A 22,024-nucleotide genomic window follows, 5' to 3' on the forward strand; every position below is an offset into this window, starting at 1 on the left:
AAAATGGTCTCTGCCACCACCAGTGGAGCCTGTTCCTGATAGAAGACTGTCTGAATAGTTGAACCCCAAGAAAGGCAGCAGCTTGCTGCCACACTGATTCAGTGAGGGAGCTAAGAAGGAAGAGATGAGAGAGAGATTCAGTCTGTGGGCTAGTTGAGGATGCAATGTTACAGCAGTTGTAAGCCGAAGTAGGTGGATTCCTTTCAGCTGAATGAGATCGTTGATGGGTAAGGTGTCATTGAGTAATCTACAAACAAAAAGAGAGATTTTGGAAGGAATCTTTGGATGCCAGACTCTTTTGGCCCAGGGGAGAACTTGACCTCTAACCCTGCTTATACTCCACGCTGATTTAGCTAAAAATTGCCCCCAAAGGCTCCAACGGCCAGAGAAGGGTATCATTTGCCTTCGAGGTGCAGAATCGCCTCTATCGATGTGGATCTTGAGCCAATCGGGGAGTGAGTAGGCTGTGTCTAGTCTGATTCCTTCTACGTCGAGGAAGTCTGCCACTCTGAGGTCTCTCATGGAATCTGGGATATGAAGAGATGGGAGAGAGTCTAGAGGGCCCAGCCCGGACCAGTTGACACTTCACATGTTGCAATCCCCGCGCCCCACTACCCACTAAGCGACGCTGTCCAGGATGGGGAAGAGACCCACCAACCTTTCCCAGATTGGGGACATCCACGAGAGCTAACTGACGGGCCTGGGATGAGAGGAAGACAGGTATTTGGAGCGAATGAACTGACTCCAGAGGTTGCTGTTCTCCTCTTGCTTAACCAGCCATGCCATCTTCAGATGGAGCCCCAACATAACATCTTTTATCTGTCTAATTGCAAGACCACCCTCGGCTTTTGGCTTGGCAATAAAGGCCCATTTCCGCCAATGAAGGTTCGACCTTCCATCCCTCCAACCCCAAAAGAAATTGGCTAACATCCTCTCTACTTCCTTAAGGATACTCTTGGGAACTATTGAGGCCGCTAAAGTGTGAATTGGAATACTGCTCAGGATAAAAAATATGAGAGTGAGCCTACCCACTTGGGAGAGAATTTTTGCGGTCCATCCTTTGATCTTACTAGCCAGCTTGCCCAACAGGGGGGCGAAGTAAGAATTCTTGGCTCAGCCCTTGAAATCGGAACCCCTAGATAGCCGAAATTTCCCACAGCTTTGTTGATGTCAATGGTCTGCTGGATACTTGTAATCCTAGCTGCAGACAACTTCGAGGAGCAATGGAAGGCGCTCTTGCATTGGTTGACCCTTCGCCCTGAAATAGACTGATAATCGGAAAGGAATTTTTTAAAAGCAAGAAGAGACCTTTTGGAGTCGTTGAGAAATAAAACCGTATTGTCCGCATAAAGAAAATGGGATATTTGTTTATAGCCCTGTTTCACCTTGTAAGGAGTGCATAGCCCTTGTGTGCTAAGTTTGGCAAGACCCCTGCTGAAAACTTCAGAAGCGAGAATGAAATGGCTGGGAGAAAGGGGGTCCCCTTGTCTCAAACTGCGGGAAGATTAGAAGAAGTCGCAGCTCACTCCGTTAACTAGCATTGAGAACCAGTTATTATTCCAACAGGATTCAACTAGCTTTACCCAGCTTGTGGTAAATCCAAATTTTAGAAGGACCTGGCACAGAAAATTCCATTCGACCCTGTCGTATGCTTTTTCCATATCGAGTTTCAACGTTATATTCCCTCCCCGGACCTTCCTATCAATATCTCTATAGAGTTCTTGAGCAAGAGAGATTTTTTCTGCAATCTAACGACCCCCTACAAAGGCCCCTTGCTCTAAGGAGACCAGTTTTGAGAGGAGAGCACTCAGCCTTTCTGCGATGATATTAGCAAAAATCTTATACACCACATTGCAAAGGCTGATCGGCTTGTAGTCAGAGAAGGATCTGGCCCCCTGATTTTTGGGCACTAGGCAGACTAGTGTGGATGTGAACGCCCTTGGCATCTCGGCCCCCTGAAAGAAAGCCTCCACAGCAGCGAGGATATCTTTCCCAATAATATCCCAACAGCCCGATAAGAATGCTCTCGAGAAACTGTCAGGCCCTGGTGCGCTATCTTTGGGGAGATTTTTCACTGCAAGATTAACTTCAGCTAGAGAAGCATCTGCATAAGGCTAAGGTTATCTTCTTCGCTAATAAGGGAGGGGATGCAATTTAGGAGATCTTCAACAACAGAGGAGGAGGAGGCTGTAGGCTTTGAGGACAGCAGGGAGTGCAGGAAAGTGACTGCAGCACGCTAGATGGCTGGTTGGTCCGACACTAACCCCGCCTCCCCCAAATGGATTTCCTAAATACCCATTTTCCTGACCTTTTTAGAAATTTTCGTATTTCCGTCCCCCTCCTCTAACCAAGAATTCCGGGACTTCTGCTTCCAAAAAATTTCTTCTGCAAGCTCCATCTTGGCCAGGTGGAGACGACCTTCAGCAATTTCTACTGTAAGGACTGAGGGGTTAGACTAAGCTCTGGATTCCAAGAGGGCCAACGAATGCTCAACTTGCTAAATATTTTGGAAAATATTACCGAAAACCTCTCGGTTCCAAGTTCTTAAATCTTGTTTCACTGTCTTCAGCTTCAGCTGCAAGTTTATTATGGGCTGAGAGGAATGGTCGACCGCCCAAGTTTTATCAAAGGATTCATCAAGATGCCACATCCGCTGAAATTGGAAGGGTCTTGGGATTGAAATGGAGGCCCTGGGGAAGGACATTAAAAGAGGGGCATGATTTGAATTGGGAGAGTGGTTCCTCCAAGACAATATTCAACGCAAAGTAAATGGGTGGGAGGGTAAGTTTTTGTCCTAAGTTGGGAGGGTGGTTCTGATTAACCACATCTTAAGCAGCATCCCGATTCATATGCTTGCGGCTTCCCTGGTTCCAGTGGGAGTCCTAGATGATGTGGAGAGAAAGTTCTCCAACTTCCTTTGGGGTTGGGCCGATGGGAAGCAGAAATTGCATTGGATTAGCTGGAAGAGGGTTTGCAAATCGACCAGCGAGGGAGGGCTAGGGATCAGACCTCTAAGGGAGATTATGTCGGCCTCGAGGTTAAAGCTGGCTTGGCAAGCCAAGGTTGAGATTGGGCAAAGCCAATGGGCTGTTCTGATGAGAGCTAAACATCCTCTCAACTTCACCTCTTCCATCGGGGCTAAAGTGAATCAGGTTGTTTCCCCTCTTTGGTCTAGCGTCACGAAGCTTTTCCCCCTCCTTTAAGAGAATCTCCAATGGCAGATGGGGCACGGGGATATGAATCTGTGGGCTGATAACTAGTCAGGGATGGGGCCCTTGGCTGCTTAGGACGAGTCTCCCATTCCTACCTCTCTCGTGGGGCTGAAAGTTAACAACTTCATTGGTCAGAATGGCCCTCTCCCTCCCTCGGCCTTCTCTTTCCTGCCACAATAGGTGATTGCAGGTATCTGCTCAGGAGGCTTTGTTACCTCGGACGAGCTAGATCAGTTCTTTTGTCCTTTGGACCCCTCTGGTCACTTCTTAGTGAAGTCAGCATGGGGACTCTGCATGTCCAAGGCGCAGCCGAGGAGCTGGGCTAAGGATGTTTGGCATGGGAAGCTTCCCCTGAAGATATCCACTTTCGTGTGGAGATTATTACATGGTGCTGTTCCAGTGGATGAGAGAATCCAGTCCAGAGGGGTAAATCTTGCTTCCAGGTGTGCTTGCTGTGCAGATGCTTCAGACTTTGGCCCTTCTGTCGAGTCCCTTGACCACCTCCTCCATGGTGGGCTAGCTTCTGTGGTTTGGAAGCACTTTGGTGATTGTTTTGGGCTGCCAGCCTTACGAGCCCACTCTATTGAAGCTAGGATCAGGCAGTGGTGCTTGGTGGAGTTGGGGATTAGCAATGTGGCGAGGAGAAGATTCATCCCTTGCCTAGTTCTTTGGGAGATTTGGAGGGCTAGGAACTCCATGAAGATGGGAGGGTGAGCTATCTCCTCCTCAGCCATCATAGCCCGAGTCAAATGGTGGGTGGACTCTCTTCGCCTAGGGGAGCAAAAGTGTCCTCAGACAATCGGCTTTGAGGTCGTTAGGTGTGTAAAGCCAATGGAGGGTTGGGCTAAGCTTAACTTGGATGGGTCCGCTCGTGGGAACTTGGGACCTTCGGGTGGTGGAGGGATTTGTAGGAATGCTGCAGGTAACCTTTTGTTTGCATTTTCGGTGGGGTTTGGCGAAGGATCCAGCAACAGGGCAAAACTTCACTCGGTGTGGAATGGCCTTTTCTTGTGTCTTAACCTAGGCCTGTCCAGAATTGAGGTGGAATCTGATTCGAAATTTGTTATTGGCCTCCTTGGTGGGAACTCGAACTCAAGTTGGGCCTAGAATCACTAGATTAAGCAATTTGAGGTGCTCAAGAGCAGGGGATCGTTCACTTTTCGCCACATCCCAAGGGAAATCAGTGGGCTTGCGAATGGCCTAGCTCACATGGGGAGCAGTTTGTAACGCAACGAGGTCTATTGGACTTTGTCCGATCTTCCCATCGAGATAAGGGGTTAATTGTGCTTGACAAAGTTGGGTTAGGGGCCATTAAAAAGAAATCCTAAGGAGTTGTAGGGTAGGTGATTTTTTTTATTTTTTTATTTTTTTTTCGGTCTTCATATGATAGGCTCTCCTTTGTATTTTGGGTGCGAGCCCGAATCCTGTATTGTCCATGTAAAGTTGCTTCTTTTTGGTTCAATACAATCTGATCCTTTTCCTTAAAAATAAAATTAAAAAAAAGAAAAGAAAGATCTGAATTGATTCTGGAGAGGTGCTTCACCAAGAAGCCCAGGAAACTATACAACCGGCTGTCGTTACAGAGGATTCTGTCTAGCATAGCCCAGGCACGGGAGAGGCTTGCCTAGTGTTAGTCCAGGTGTATCTATTCCTAGTGTAGCCTACGTCGCATAAACTGGCCTTATTAAAGATCCAACTTATAAACTTGCTCTCACTGGATGTTAACCATTCGCCTTTCAAGTTGGCTTGCAACATAAGGTGGGCCATGGAATGCAGCTGGAATCACATTTCTGTGATTATCATGCTTCAGTCGTGAAGGCCAATCCAATCTCCAACAACTGGGATCCATTGAAAACGGATCCGATCGCTAGATTGATTCTTGAATGGATCAGATGACCACTAATTAGATCCTTCCCATCCAATGATTACATCACGTGGAATAGTGCTTCGTGGTCCATAATGAACGGGATTTGGTCTAATCAACTTCTAAAGTAACATCACTATCGTAACCTTGCAATGTTCGCAGATATATAGAGCTGGGCATATCTAACCCGATCTGGTAGATCCGACCCGATCAGACCCGATTTAACTCGTTCCGAATCGAACCGACGGCCTGAGTCGATGCAGATCGGGTAGGGCCATTCAGATCCGATATTTTTTCGGATCGAGATTGGGTCCTGGTCAATCCAGACTAATTCGATCCGAATGGATCCGGACCGATCTGATCCAACCCGATCTGAATGGATCCGGACCGATCTAATCCAACCCGATCCCGAGTGGTTCTTATCAATAATTTTACTCTTTCCTGTGGTATGGTCCACTTGAGCTTTGGATATGCATCAATTTTGGTTTCAACCACTAAAATGATATGCAAAAACGAATGGACGACGTCGATAAACCAAATGCATTCACGGTGGGCCCCAACAGAGTTTACTCAGTATAATAAGAAGATGATTCGTTGCTGTACCATGCACAGCTATATAGCTGCTGCCATAGGTTGTAGCTGTAGGTACGTGTCGTGCGAAGACGTGCACTGACGCTCCTTGAGCTCCGAGTTGTACGAACGGTTCAGAAGAGATCAAAGTTACATGGGCCCTACAGTGATGTATTTATTATATTTACACCGTTCATATAGTTTTGAAGATCATTATAGAGTATTATGCAAAAAATAAATCATATCCAAAGATCATCTGGACCACACCAAAAAAACAGCTGAGAATGATTTTCACTGTTAAACAATTCGTAGGGCCCACCATAACGTTTATTTTCCATCCAATCTGTTCATAAGGTCACAAAGACTTGAATTAAGAGGAAAAATAAATTTCAAATTAATCCAAAACTTTTGTGAGACTGTGACCCCAAAAAGGCTTTCAATGGTAGATGTTCGATCCCCATAGCTTTTTCCAGTGTGGTCCACTTGATAGTTAGATCTATCTTATTTTTCGTCTCAAGCCTTAAAACGAGCTTGGCAAATGGATGGATGGTTTAGATATAACACATATTCCATGATCAGACCCACAGAACTTGCTAACGTCAATGTAGGAACTTTAGTGCACAACACGTTACAGTTGCAAGCTGTGCACAACACGTTCACAGCTGTAGCGCCTAGAGCTCTGAGTTGTACGAATGGCTCAAATGAGATTAACATTACATGGGCCCCACAATGATATATTTATTATATTCATACCACCATTTTTCGTGATCATTTTAGATCATTCGAAAAAATAAAATAAATGAATCATATCTAAAGCTCAAATGGACCACATCGAAAATAGTAGCGAGGATAATGATTTTCACCGTTAAAAAAGTCTATCCGAATAGCACCCAACCCACTTTGACTCAGTTTCCCTGACCGAGTCGGACTCGGTTCGGGTCAAGCCAACAGTGTGTCGGATCCGTTTGAGTCCTATGTTCCGGACTCGGTCCTAGATTGGATCGGGTTTGGGTCAGCCCAGCTAGATTTCAGACCGAATCAGGTTAGACCCAATCCTATTCGACTCAGTCCGATGCCCACCTCTACAAATATACAATTGGGTGGAAATGGATTGGTTGGTGTATCACACACCATATATATAGCTGGTGTATTGCCATCAACAAGTTCTGTGGGTCCCATCATGAGGTATGTGTTATATTCAAACTGCCCATCCATTTTGCGAGCTCATCGTAAGGCTTGAGGTGATATATAAGATAGACCTAAAGATCACCACTGCAAAACGCAGCGGGGGATTGAATGTCTACCATTGAAATCCATTTGGGGTTCACAAAAGTTTTGGATCAATATGATTTTATTTTATTTTTCCTGTCATTCATGTCTTTGTGACTTTATGAACATATTGGATGGAAAATAAACATTATGGTGGGCTCTACAAAAATTTTAACGGTGAAAATAATTATCTCTGTTGCTATTTGTGGTGCCGTCCAATTGATCTTTGGATACACACACACACACACACACACACACACTCTAAAATGGTCTTGAAAAATGGATGAACAATATGGATATGATAAATACATTATTGTGGGGCATGTAACTTTGATCTCCTTTTAACCATTCATACAGCTCGGAGCTCGAGGAGCACGCTCATCCTAGAGCAACACATACCTACATTAGCTATATAGGTGGTGTGTGGTACACCAGCCAATCCACTTCCACGACAATGATATATTATCATTGCATTCACTCTTGGGAGCTGGTTGGCAGGTATACCACACACCAGCTATATAGCTGGTGTAGATACGCGTTGTGGGAAGACGAAAGTGCGACCCTCCTCGAGCTCCGGGTTGTAAGGACGGTTCAAAGGAGATCAAAGTTACATGGCCCCCATAATGATGTATTTATTATATCCATACTGTTCTTCCATTTTTCGAGATCATTTTAGAGCATTAGAAAAAAAATGAATCATATCCAAAGTTTAAATAGACCACACCAAAAATAGCAGCGAGGATAATGATTTTCACTGTTAAAAAATTCGTAGGGCTCGTGACGTAGGGATGAATGTGATGAGGATAAGTATTCCGAATCCACGGAACTTCTCTGGACTCCTCACAAAGACTTCTCGAATCCACAAGGAAAGAAAGCAGAAAATAGAAATAAATTCTAATAAATTTGAAATTGATTAATGAATGAGTAAAAACGAGTTCACAACCCTTTAAATAGGGGTACCAAGCAATGGGAAAGAAATCAGAATCAAACTACAACTTAAACTCCTAGAATCTGCGACTTACTATAAATAGTAAACTTACTATTTATAGACGGTCGTTATGTCTACTAGTGCGCAAGGTTTTCGGTCAAAAATAGTGTCCTATTTGGCTTCACCAAACCGTTCTCCTAATTATTCTAAGGTCTTTTCACGTTGGGCGCAACTCCTAAAGCCCGACGGATGAAGAGTTATAATCAAACTAAAACTTACTATTTATAGTAAAAACGAAATTAAAACAGAGAAACGACCATCGATCTAGGGGTTTTTCGTAATTTCGAGCTGCGCAACCCAGCATAGCGGGGTTGGTTGGCTTCAGCATCTTGTTCTACCCCAAAATCATATATTTTACGTTAGATAACTCATTCCGAATTGCAAGATACGCTCGATTTAAGGTTTGCTGGTCTGGATCACTTCTGTCGTCGACCGGGCCTTTTCTGATCCATCTTGGCCATGTAACTGTCCGCGACCCGCTCTACATCAGCCCACCATAATATTTATTTTCCATCCAATCTGTTAATAAAGTCAAAAATACATGTATGAAGAGGAAAAACAAATTTCATATTGATCTGAAACTTCTGTGACCCGTGAAAGGGTTTCGATGGTAGACGTTCAATCCCCCGCTGTTTTTTTTTTTTTTTTTTTTTTTGTGTGTGGTCCACTTGATCTTTACATCTGTCTTATTTTTCAGCTCAAGCCTTAAGACGAGCTCGCCAAATGGATGGACGGCTTTCATATAATACATACCTCATGATGGGACCCACAGAACTTGCTGACGTAATACATGAGCTATATAGGTGGTGTGTGGTACACCAGCCAATCCGCTTCCTCTCCCAACTTGGCTGTCGCCACACAATCAATGGAAAATCTAACCTCGACAATCAACGTGTGAATGTGCAGCGCACCTGCATGGTGAGAATCATACATGTCACATGTGGATGGACGTGTGATGTCGCCAACCACTAAGAGTGGGTGGGCCCACACGTCTTACACGTGTGGACATCTAATCATGGAAAAACATTATAGATGATATATCACCCGTGAAGAAGGCAATACCAATAACACAAACACGTGCAAACACAAAACAATAAACATATGCAGCTCGGATCTGGCCACACAATAGCATAAGACATTTGTTGCTCAGATCTCCATGATTGAGTTGTCGATTTGTTAAAATGCTCAGAACTCCATGATCGACCTATCAACTGGTAATTCCAAACCATTAGATGTTTTAATTTTTAATTGGGCCAGGCAATATGTTTCAGCTCAATATGATCTGAGGTGAATCAGATTCAGATCCATCGAAAACAAAGATCAAACAATCACAATCAAATCCATCTCTCTCTATAAGTCCTAACTCTATCAGGTTTTCAATGGTAGGTTTTCAATCACCACTGGCACAGGTGGTAGGGCCCACTTGAACCTTAGATCTACCCCATTTTGAACGGTGTTGATATACCCATGCATCAGGATCGCCCCTCAGAGCCCCATCTTGTTTCGAGCTAGGGACAGGCGTGGCAGTACCTAATCCGCGTCCCATGATCCGTGCCATCGTGGAGAAACCGTACGTTTGCATGTACATATTGTAGTACGCAATCCACGCTAACGTAGAGCAGCCGTACATATGCATGTGTATCAATATCTACTTAAGTTTGACGCCGCTGATGTATGTTTTGTATATCTACGCCATTCATCTGTTGTCAGCTCATTTTAGAGTGCAGCAGATACAAATCTCGGGTGGACCACACCATAGGAAACAGTGGTGATCATTGAATGCCCACCATTAAAAACCATCTACGACCCATTGTAATACCCAACGTAATGTTTATTTGCCATCTAACCTCTTGATAAGGTTACGCAAACATGGATGAAGGGAAAAAAACAAATATAAAGTTGATCTAAAACTTTTGTGGCCCACGAGAATTTTTTAATGGCCAATCACTATTGTTTCCTACCATAGGTTTACCTCAGATTTGGAAATGTTTCAAAGTTGGGCTCTGCTTAAATGATGTGAAAAAAACAAATGGACGGCATAGTTATAGAATACATACATCAAGGTGGGCCCCACGGCAAGGGCCGCACCTAATCCACTCCCATCATCGTGTAGAGAAATGCTCCAGTGCTTTCACAGCTCTATATGTTGTAGTGCTCCTAGTTGCATCGGTGCAATATACATTTCAATCGATTTACCTGAACTGACCATTAAATTAAGATACATTCACAGGGATTTTGTACTAAACTCGCACTTATCAGATGATCCAATCCATCCTTTTTTTTTTTTTTTTGGATTTATTTTCTACAGCCATCCGCTATTCAAAGCCATGGATGGGATGGTTACAATCGCCTAACAAAAGTGATGCTTTAGAATAATAAGTAATTCATGATGGGCCTTAATATATAGATGGATCAGATTTTTTATTAGACCTATTTTTTGTAATTGATGTTAACCGTCCATATTAAATACCATTGATCAAACGGTTCATGTTTGTCGGATTGGTGTTTGCATGATAGCTCATGAAAGGTATGCTAAACCTAATGAACAGTCTAGATGGACTGAAAGTCCAGGTGTTCCCATGCAACTGGGAGCACTATAACATGCTCTGAGCGCACTACCTAATGGCCCATCACTTGGACGGCACGGATCAGCATTGTACTAGGCCTAAGATCCTGTGTCTCTTGTTTAGTTTATAGATGTGTTAAGATCCTGTGTATCTTGTTTATAAAGAAAAGGTGTATCTTATCCCTGTACAACGTGTAAAATAGGCGTATCTTACATTCTTTAAAGACGAAGGTGTACATTGCCGTATACGACGTGTATACACGGATACAACGGCTACGATAGGACCGGAATTATCTACAACATTTGTTTTATGCATATCAGAAAACACCCGAGCGTTGTGGGGCCTACCATGTCGTATATGTAAATCAATTCCGTCCATCATGTGAGAAACCCTATTTGAACCGTACATATAAAATATGAGACTGATAAAAGAATTCTGATGGATTACAGCATTTGGAAAATGTAAAATGGCTCCTGTAACTTTTCATGTAGTGTGGCCTGCCTTACTGAGTTTCAAATCATGCATACATTCATATATTCACCTCATCCTGATGAGTTACACCTGATGAAGGGATTTGATGAAAGATACACATCAGGTTGGTCCCACGCACAAACCTATGATTGGCATCCCATTCCCATTTTTCCTTGTAGTGTCGCCCACCTATGTTTTGGGCCTGGCTAATTATTTCTCTCCCTGCCTAAAATCAAGGAAGGAATCTGATGGACGGAGTGGATTTCACATCTTCATCATGGTGGGCCCCACAGAGCATGTCTTTTTATGATAAGATAGAGCTTGTGTGTGTCGACTGACATAAATAGAAGATAGAGAAAATCTTGAAACGGCAATTGCACAGTCGTCGTCATTCGCGGAAATTGACTTACGTGGATCTTGTTTTCCGAGTATAAAAACCATGGCTCGATAGCACTTCTCTCACTCAAAATCTATTCCCATCTAGAGGTATTAAGGATTTTCGATGGCTGTATCGACATTCTCAGTTTCTCTGCTTTTCTTCTTTCTCTGCTTAGGCTATTTTGCGCCGGGGTGTCTAACACAAAACCCAACATGTGCACCTCGTCCACCAGCAAATGGGGCTCCGATATTCCCTAATGATGTGGAGAAAATACGATTCGCTCTCAATTTGGAGCACTTGGAGGCTGATTTTTTCCTATTTGGAGCGTTGGGGTACGGTCTAGATGGGGTTGCTCCCGAACTGGCCCAGGGTGGCCCACCTCCTATCGGAGCAAAGAAAGCCAACCTCGACAACCATACACGTCAGATCATCGCAGAGTTCGGTTATCAGGAAGTTGGCCATTTGAGGTCTCTCTCTCTCTCTCTCTCTCTCTCTCTCTCTCTCTCTATTGTGTTTTGAGAGACATCCAACCATCCACAAGGTTAGCCCCACTATGAGGCCGTACCGCCTTTTTTTTTTTTTTTCCTAAAATCAGTTGAGTTGTCTGGGAATGCACCCTCAATCTAATAGTAAATTCTGTCCAAGGATAAATATTGGTGTGATAGACGGATGGTGAACAAGTACCGTGGAGGAAAGGTTAAAAGGCCTTCAAAAAGAGAGTAAAAAAATACTTAAAATTATTGGGAAGGAAGTGTATGGGACCAGTGACGAGCCAGCTGTTGTGATATGTTCATTTCTTCCTTGATGTATTTCTTGCTCCTCTCTCCCACGTGCATGCACATGTGCAGCAAATATAAGTAAAAGCAGATTTACAAACGTTCAATCACTCACAGATGCAGCACATATCTTTCTTTTCTTTGTATTTTTTTTTTCTTCCCTGAAAGTTTGTTTGAGTTGTGTATTTTTTTTTTTCAGGGCCATTAAATCAACGGTTGGTGGATTTGCTAGGCCTGTGATCGATCTAAGCGCTAAGAATTTTGCTACTATATTTGATAATGCATTTGAAAAGCCACTCAGCCCACCGTTTGATCCTTACATCAGCAGCGTTAATTACCTTCTGGCTTCTTATGTCATTCCATACGTGGGACTTGTGGCCTATGTGGGCACTAACCCAAATATCAACGGCTACGTTTCAAAAAGAGTAAGTTTACTGTCCATTTCTTTCTTTTTGTGCTAGTCTTTTGTGTGGTACAGTACATGAGGGCGATGGTGCAACCCTTTTGATCTAACCACTACATATGGTCCATTTGTGTGAAATCCTAGCCACTCATCTCTATATTGATTTGAAAGACGTGACTTTTTTTTCTTTTTCTTTTTGTTTTTTTTTTTTTTGGAAAAACCGATATTCATATATATCAATCTCAACAAAACTTAGATTTCGGGTCTTCCCAGGAAAAAAGGACCTGTAGAAGACTGGCAACAACATCCGGGCCAATCGGATCCAAAAACCAAAAAAATCAAACTGCTAAAAGGAAACCGGAAAACCACTACCTCTCCCTGATGGTTCCTAGACCCACCCTGACATGCCTCTTTACCTAAGACCCAAGAATCATTTAGGTCCATTTTCACGTGGGCCAAATTTGAGGAAACAACTTTCTAACCTGAAAAGGTATGGCCAAAGGTCATGTGCATAGAGTACAGAAGCTTCTATCTGATCAGTATTAATTTAATATATAAAACAGTTTTTTTTTTTTTTTCTGATAATACCTGTGTCCCATCTATTCAACGGACTAGATTGATAATCAAGTGCACCAATATGGTTTATACATTGAATTCGGGTTGTATAGCTGACATTGGTCTACCATTTTTATGCAGTTGTTGGCTGGGCTTTTAGCAGTTGAATCGGGTCAAGATGCAGTAATAAGGGCGTTACTCTACCAGCGAGCTGACGAGCTTGTGCCTCCTTACAAACACACGGTGGCTGAATTCACAGCCCGTTTATCAGACCTGCGAAACAGACTGGCGAACTGTGGCATCAAAGACGAAGGCCTTTTTGTCCCACTACAGCTTGGTGCGGAGAATAAGACAACTAGCAACATCTTATCTGCGAATGCAGATTCTGTAGCGTATGCTCGGACGCCTGCAGAGATTCTGAGGATGGTCTATGGAACCGGCAATGAAAGCAAGCCCGGTGGTTTCTTACCAAAAGGTGGCAGTGGGAGAATTGCTAGAGGATTTCTTAAAAAACTATGATTTTGTTTGTTTGTTTGTTTGTTTTTTTTTTTTTTTTAAATAAAAATTATTATCTTTTATTTGAACTGTGTTTGACACTTCAAATAATTATAATGTACTTGAGTTATGATATCGATAGCATCATAAACGACTGATTTTGTATGGGCGTGGCCAATTAAAATTCATCAAATAGAATCTTAGTGCACTAGTAATTCATGGTACTTCTAGCTGTAATGGTACAGTTATTTCAATTGATTCATCTATGCATTAGGTCCAACATAATGGGCCACCTTGGAAATATCATACTAATTAATCTGGCAATCATAACAGTTAAAATATCATTTTTAGAAGAAATAGGTCCAATCAACAATTCGGTGCATCTCATCAATCTGTAGATTCAGTTTCCCAGGCAATCATAACCATCCTATCCATGGCTTGGGAGAAGAATGGATTTGGATTATCTTATCATGGCAACTATGAAACTTACGGTTCCGATCATGGCACAGGAGCATTTCTCTATTAATAAATCACCTATACTTTTTTTGGTTGTGGACTTGATTAATTGCCAGAGAATCTCTGCTACGGGACGGATTAGGTGTTACCATCTAAAGTATTACCTCCGACGTGGTGGCATATCATCCTGGTGTACATGCCTGTTTGGGACGCGGCTTCCCTGCCAAAGCGTTTCGCAGCAACTTTCTGCAACGGGAAGCTAGATGGGGCCCACCATGATGTTTATGGGAAATCTACCACGGTCATCAGTTTTGCAAGATCATTTTATGAGATGGGCCTAAAAATTATTTAAATCCAAAACTTAAGTGAGCCATGCATCAGGATAACGTGTATAGGTAAATTCCTACTGTTAAAACCTTCCTGAGGTCCAACATCATATATCATCCATACTGTTCATAAGGCCATTCCTATTAGGATGAACTAAATACATAAAAATTATCCTGATCCAAAACTTCTGTGTCCAGGTGCATGTTTCAATGGTGGACGTTCAATCCTCAATTTTGTGGCCTTCTGTGGTCGATTTTGGGCCTATGTCCTGTCATGATCTTGCAGAACTGATGGACGTGTGAATTTCACATAAAAATCATGGTGGGCCCCACCTAACTTCCTGCAACGTAAACATCATGGTGGGCCCACCAACTTCAATGATAAGGCTGTATCAAGGGTTTTATTCAATAATGCCTAGGCTCCTTTTTTTCTTTTGTTTTTGGTCCTCCCATCTACCCCTCGTATACACCTAATAACTCTTATACATGTGTTTAGTATGATATGATGGCTGCCTTCCGATTCTCAACGTGCGGGCCATTATATCAACAATCGATAAAAGTGACATGGATCCTAAAAATCAGGATGATCCAATTATCAGATGGCTACACCAAAGAAAACCATGAACGTCTACTAAAAAGGCTCCAACAAATTCATTTGAAGGCCCATTTGATGGTGGCTCGGTCTGATTCTTTGGGCACGCTCCATCCATGATGACCTGAGGTTCCAAATATTCTTATTTATTTATTTATTTATTTATTGAGCTTTGTGACCCACAAACGTATTGAATGGGAGCCACTAGGAAGAATATTCGATATGCACATTCTTTCTATGCAATGGTGGCCCAATCAGTGGTGAGAATAGGCCAACAGCTAGGTCAGGCTGGTCGTCAGTCCATCATTGGCATTAGACCAGCCTGACCTGTAACGCCCTGAAAATCAGCACTCGAGTACAAAGATCCCGATCCCGAGTTCCCGAGTGTTAACCTAATGAGAATGCACGTGTGACATTATTTAGATTCACATTCATTCCGCACACGGATAATCAGAGTAACGCAATTCATTTAGCGGATCCAAAGCGAGGTGTAGATAACAAAATATTCAGAAATATAGGGCTAAGAGTAAAAAATATAATTCGAATAGTGATGATCGCCCAAAATGGGATTATATATGCTACAATCCACAATGTACATACCCAAGATAGTTAAAGTGTAAAGCTTTCAGTTTATGCCGAATTCTCCAAAAACATAACGGTGTTGACACAACCTGATATAAGTCTACCCGTCTGATGTCTCACTATTACCTGCATCAATGATATGCCTGGTTGGTGTTTTAAAAGATCGTCTTAGGTGGGAGTGAGTAGTTAACTCAGTGATTCCATTAGTTCTAAGTTACACATGTTATCAACACAATCGGCGTAGTTAATAATAAACAAGAAATTAAACAATTCCTAAATACTCTTATTAAATGTGCATGTGAGGATATGACATGATGCATGCCCTTTCCAAACAACACTCCCTCACACGTGACTTCAATGCCTATTTCTCAAATGCCAACATTCCCTCATCACGTCACACCAATGCCAGGTCACCACATCCTATTTAATGCAATGCGATTGATGAGTATGTTAGCCGAATAATTATTAAGTTCCATTTATCTAACATATTGGTGAAGCTACGATACCAACGTTATATCACGAGTCCTTATCTGGATCACGTGTCTCGTTGCCGCACGTAACGACTCGTTACAAGTGTCCCTTGATCCAAATTTAGGTGTCACCCGTTTATCTCACAAAATCAATAATTTTAAAGGTACGGTATTATACCTAAATGTATGAGGATCAATCAGGTATGGGTCGCCACCTAAACCGAGTATGATCACTCAGTTCCGTGGTTGTAACAACCCACAGCACACGGCCTCGACTAATAGAGCATTATTTTCGAAGGGGGTCCGGATTAAACGACTCACCCCAACCCACGCTCGGACCATAGCCCGAATGAACAGTTGCTGGGGCGTTACAGAGGTGGGGACTTATCACATAAAACTAAATCACCACAAGGAAAGGGCTCGTCACCCAATTCCATTCACGCTTAGGTCGTCCGAACAATACTCTGGCACGGAACAATCGGCTAGATAATTTGATGGGGGCCATTCAAACAACAATCTTTCACCTCCATTAATGCTCACTGGTCACTACGAGGATACTCCTCACCTCAGCGTAGGCCGACAACTCAGACACGGTGTCACATACCACCATGTCTGGCTCATGAGTCTTAGGGGGATCGTATCACACTAACGGTTATGAATGGACCATCAATTGGGAACATAGTATCCTAGATTCAATTTGCTTGTGTTATACATTATGAACATATATGATCAGTTTGCTAGTGGACTAATTCGATTGATCTGGTAGAACCCTGATGCAACCGACATTGGGTGCAAGCAACCCGTGTAGTCTAGCTATTGTCGATTGTCTATGTTCAACCCGGGTGGATCAAATAAGCCTGGGGTGACCGCCCTAACTTGGGCCATCCTTTGAGTTCAGGTGGTTAGCCAACTGACCCAACATCGTAGCAATCCTAAGTATCGTTATGGACTAAACACTACATTACACAATTATAGCATAGGTTCTACTATACAACCACTTAGGCATTTCATCGAACATGGAAGCATACATGGGATACTACGTTCACTAAGGCATTAAATTAAATATGTGAGCATGCATAAAGTAATATAATCACTTAAGTATTAAATCAAGAACATGAGCATCAAAAAAGTAATACATTCCACCATTCAAGTATTTCATCAAAGGCAGATTGATCTCAAAAAATATAGCGTTGGCTTAGGAGCTCTTCAAGGACATTAACAAGAAAGTTTGGCGCTGAAACATAGTTCTCAAGCTTGATATAGAGAAAGCGTATGATAGAGTGGAATAGGCCTTCCTCAAACAAGTTCTAACTCACTTAGGATTTAGTTCTAAGTGGATCCAGATTGTTGAAGCCTGCTGGGGTAACGTTTGGTTCTCAGTTCTTATTAACAGTTCTCCGGTTGGTTTCTTCAAGTCTTTAAGGGGTCTTCGGCAAGGTGATCTGCTCTCGCCTAGTTTGTTCATCATCGCCATGGAGGTCCTCAACAGGGGTCTCTCAATCTTGGTAGATCAAGGCCTTTGCCATCCATTCAAGGTGCGACGTGGCTGTCCCCAAATTACCCATCTCCTTTACGCTGATGACACCCTGCTGTTTCTTAATGGCGGAAAAGTCTCTTCGGAAGGTGAAGGTTTTCCTTAATACATATCAGTCTGATTCATGCCAGGCCATAAATCTTAGAAAAAGTTCCTTCTTCGCATCCAGAAATCTTTCGTCTTCCAGAGTGAGAATGGTTGAAGATTTACTTGGCATCTCTAAGTCGTCAACGCAGTTTCTACACCTGGGGGTTCCGATGGCGGATGGAAAAGTTAAAATATCATCTTTTCAACCCCTCCTTCAAAAGGTTGGAGGTCACATAAGTGGGTGGCAAGCTAGATGTCTATCTCAAGCCGGTAGATTGGTTCTTCTGAAGCACGTGCTAGGGAGTATCTCGGTCCACACTCTGGCAGCCACGCACATTCCGGCGTAGGTTATTTCTTCTCTAGAAAAATGATTTGCTAATTTCTTTTAGGGTTGGACTGACGGTAAGAAGAAGCTTCATTGGCACAGCTGGAATGTTGTGGCCCTTTCCAAGCCAGAGGGAGGATTGGGTATTCGGAAGTTATCGAAAACCTTGAAGGCGTTCCGTATCAAGATGGCTTGGATTTTACGGTTCAGCAATAGGAAAAGCCTCTGGGGTTCATTTATGGCTGCAAAGTACGCGGCTGATCTGGCAAATATCCTCTCCCAGCGGTTGGCCTCTGTGGCTTCACCTTTTTGGAAGGCGATCCGTTCAACGCTTCCATTCCTAGAAGCTAATGTTCAGTGGATTCTTGGCAATGGTGACTATAATTTGTGGACCGTGAATTGGATGGGTCTCGGCCCTCTCTAGAATCTGATCTCCACCCCGATATCGGCCTCGCTTTCTTCGCTCCAGGTGAATCTCTTCCTGGACAGGGTTGGCCCTCTACCTACCTCCGCGGTGTTCCAGTTTCTTCCGTAAGATGTTATTGATCACTTGTTCCAGCAAGGTTTCAGTGCTTCAGAGTGTCCGGATGTGCCGATGTGGCCTTTTACCCCATTAGGGTCCTTTTCTATTAATTCAGCCTGGGCGATGAGCAGAATTTCTTGCGATCATATTGGGTGGGCGCAGTGGGTGTGGCATGTCAAATTGCCTCCCAGGATTTCGGTATTTCTTTGGAAGGTCTTGAATTCAGCAATTCCAGTGGATGTGGCGGTCCAACACCGTGGTGTCCACCTTGCTTTAAAATGCGAGTGCTGCAGGTCCGGTTCAGTTGGAGTTCCTGCGGTAGAGTCTCTTCCTCACCTTCTACTAGATAGTGTAGTAAATCAGACGTGGAGTTGCCTTGGTGTCCAGTTCGGCATCAATATCTGCTCGGCTTCTTCGGTTAAGGCGAGGTTGTTGCAGTGATGGGGAGTAGGACAAGGGAGGAGAAATTTAAATTTCAGCTGTAATCTCGCTCTGACATTCTTGTTGTGGGAATTATGGAAGGCGAGGAATGCTACCCGGTTTGAAGGTAAACCCCCCATCGCAGGTTCGGTTATCCTTCGTGTTCAATGGTGGCTTTCCATCAGCGTCCCCCCCTCCCCCAATCAAAATGTTCTATAGCGGCTGCCTCGTGTTGCGTTTTATGATCCGCAGGGGAGGCCGCTAACCAGAGGTAGGGGCAGTCCACTGATCTCTTCTACCAGGCCGTCTCCTACCAGTTTTGTTGAGGTGATGAAATGGGTAAGGCCTTGTTGTAACTGGGTTAAAGTTAATGTAGATGGCTCCTCCAAATCCAACCCGGGTGCAGCGGGAGGTGGCTGTATTTGTAGAGGTGACAGGGGCCAATTTATGTTCACCTTTTCCTTCGGGTACGGCGTCGGCTCCAACACCTACTCTGAGCTCCGTGCGGTGTATGATGGGTTAAATCTATGTCTAGCTAGAGGCCTCAATCAGATCATTCTTGAATCAAACTCTCTGTATGTTGTGAAAGTGCTCAATGGGCTATCTAAGCTGGGTTAGAGATGGAGCTATTGGATAAATAGATCAACAGGTTGAAGAGCAAAGGCCAGATCGAATTCTCTCATATCTTCAGGGAAGGAAATGCTCCAGCGGACGACTTGGCTAAGCAGGGTAGTGATGTTCAGTGCTCCTCTATCTTTGAGCTCTTGGCGGATCTCTCGCCCAAGATCCATGGTCTCTTATTCCTATACAAACTGGGGCTGGGGGCGATTAGAGAGCGATTGCATATATAGCCAGTTGGTTGTCGTTACTTTCGTCATGTCTTTTCAGTTTTTCGATATGATAGGCTTCCCCGGGTCCTTTTTCTCTCAGGGATCCCCGAAATCTGTTTTGGTAGCCTTTTATCAATGAAATCTCTCTTTAGTTTAAAAAAAAGTATTTCATCAAACATGTGAGCATCCATATCCAATAAATAAAATATATTATAAATAAATCAAAACATTTATATATTAGCATGTACAAATTCATCTACAAGCATCTAATCATCAATTGATACCATTAAGGGCGATAAATGATAACCTATAGATAATGATCCGCACCTTTGCAATGATTTGTCCAACTCAAAGCGCTCCTAGGAATAAAGATTTGGGGAAAACAACATACTCCCATACAAACACAAAGAACTATGTGAGATTCGTGCAATTCATCCTAGAAAAACTTAGGTTAGGAAGTAGGATTTGTTTCTTACCTCTCAATCACAAGTGGGGTGGATTTGGTGGAGGAAAACGATTGATGTTAGGTCTTTGATCGAAGGAAACCAATGAAGGGAAGCACCAAAAACTCTCAACTCCTACTCTCACTCTTCTTCTCTTCTTCTTTCTCTTTCTCTTTCTCTCTCTCTCCTTTGACAAATGCAAATTCATATGGAGAGATGGGGTGCCCAAATGAAGCCCTTATATAGTTCAAGAAGTTGTGAAAATGGCCCCAATAGCTAAGTTTTCATTATATTAACCCTATGGGAGAGTGTTTCTAACCTCTAGGGCCCATTATGCGGTGTACATGTCGATATACACCATAGGATAGTTAGCCCTAATGATGATCTACGTATGGATATGATCGGCCCGCCATTTGGATGAGTTGATCAACGTGTATGATTAGAAGTTTGTTCGATGGTCGTCGATGGTCGATCGGGGCCGCGACTATACAGATATGTGTGGGGAAATATTTTTAGTTGGTACCCCGACTTTGTCCATGAATTGACAATCCGAAAGCTACAACTTTGTGAAAGAACAAATGGACTTATTTCACTTAAGTTCCATATTTTCATATAAGGTATTCACACAACCCAGTGAGAACAAATGGCAATTCGATCTTAATAACCTTAAACCATTGGTTTTTAGGCTAAAGGAGTAACTGGATTGATTTAATTTGTTAATTAAAATCTGACCCCTACTTGTCTTGGCTTTGGGTAGTTCTTTATTTAGTTACGGTTGTCTCGATTAGTCAATGATAAGTCGGCTAGATTAGACCCTACGTGAACAAATTCTGAGGTTAAGCTCGATGTTTAAATGATTGAGCAGATTCGTTGGCTTTCTACAGTTGATTGATTGAATTTGTGCAGTTCTTTACTGGTACTACCTGTGTATAGGCTCATTTCGAGCGTCAAGGACTAATAAGCAACAAGGTAGGCTAGTCATATCGAAGATTTTCAAGGTTTTTTTAGAAATTCAAAATATCAAAAATCTACGTTGTTACAATCTACCCCACTTAAAAATAATTTCATCCCCAAAATTGCCTAATGTCAATAAGTAAAAATATTCTAATTTCGTACGCATAAGTTTCATTGATTTCACGTTCATATTTATGTTAAGGTATATACTAACTATATTATTGTGGCTTATTGTAGTCTACTCCCCTTAAAAGTTTCCACCATCAAGATTTTGGAACAGATGTCAAAATCACTATTATCGTATTATATGTTTGATGATAAAGTTTACCTAAGGGTGGTATATTATACTCTTCATGATTGGATTAATACAAAAAAATAGTTGTGGTATGCTTTAATTTGATACATCGATCCTCTGCCTGACCAGGGCAGAAAGCTCGTTGTGTCCCCTCCTAGTCCTTGTGGATCTTGGTCTTCTGCTTGGTCAAAGCAGTGAGTCCATTGGTAGTCGCCTATGATTGAGAATTAGGTCAAGTCACGAATGCCTCGCAGGTGTATAGTATTATAATTCCATAATCCGATCATCCTACGCATTTAGGTAATATTATAATTCATTGAAAAGTTTAAGCCTTATATTTAGAAAATTATCCTTTGGTCTTTGTCAAAGAGAGTTCTCATTTTAATTCACGTCAAACTTAGTGATTAATAAATATTCTATTGTGCATATGGTCAAACGATTATCCTAAAAAGGTTTCCAATTGCCCTATATCCGATAGGTTATGAGAAAACCGCGCTTTGGTTTTGTTAATTTCAGAGGATTGGAAGAATCGAAAGTTCTAAGATATTTCGAAGGTTTGGAGGGCTGAAAATGCTAAAAATGGCGCAGAAAGGAAAGAGGAAGAATATTATCTTCTCAATGTGGTATGAACTTTGAAT

General features: G+C 42.7%; 1 protein-coding gene across 1 annotated transcript; it reads left to right on the plus strand.

Moving 5' to 3' along the window:
* Positions 1 to 11,397: 11,397 nt before the first annotated feature.
* On the plus strand, positions 11,398 to 13,855 carry LOC131225255 (ferritin-like catalase Nec2). Its single transcript, XM_058220753.1, has 3 exons — positions 11,398 to 11,787; positions 12,296 to 12,521; positions 13,196 to 13,855. Exons 1-3 carry the CDS (start codon positions 11,444 to 11,446, stop codon positions 13,571 to 13,573), a joined length of 948 nt encoding a protein of 315 aa, XP_058076736.1. The 5' UTR covers positions 11,398 to 11,443; the 3' UTR covers positions 13,574 to 13,855.
* Positions 13,856 to 22,024: the final 8,169 nt, after the last annotated feature.

This window comes from Magnolia sinica, chromosome 14, assembly GCF_029962835.1.
Source record: "Magnolia sinica isolate HGM2019 chromosome 14, MsV1, whole genome shotgun sequence".
Taxonomy (NCBI): domain Eukaryota; kingdom Viridiplantae; phylum Streptophyta; class Magnoliopsida; order Magnoliales; family Magnoliaceae; genus Magnolia; species Magnolia sinica.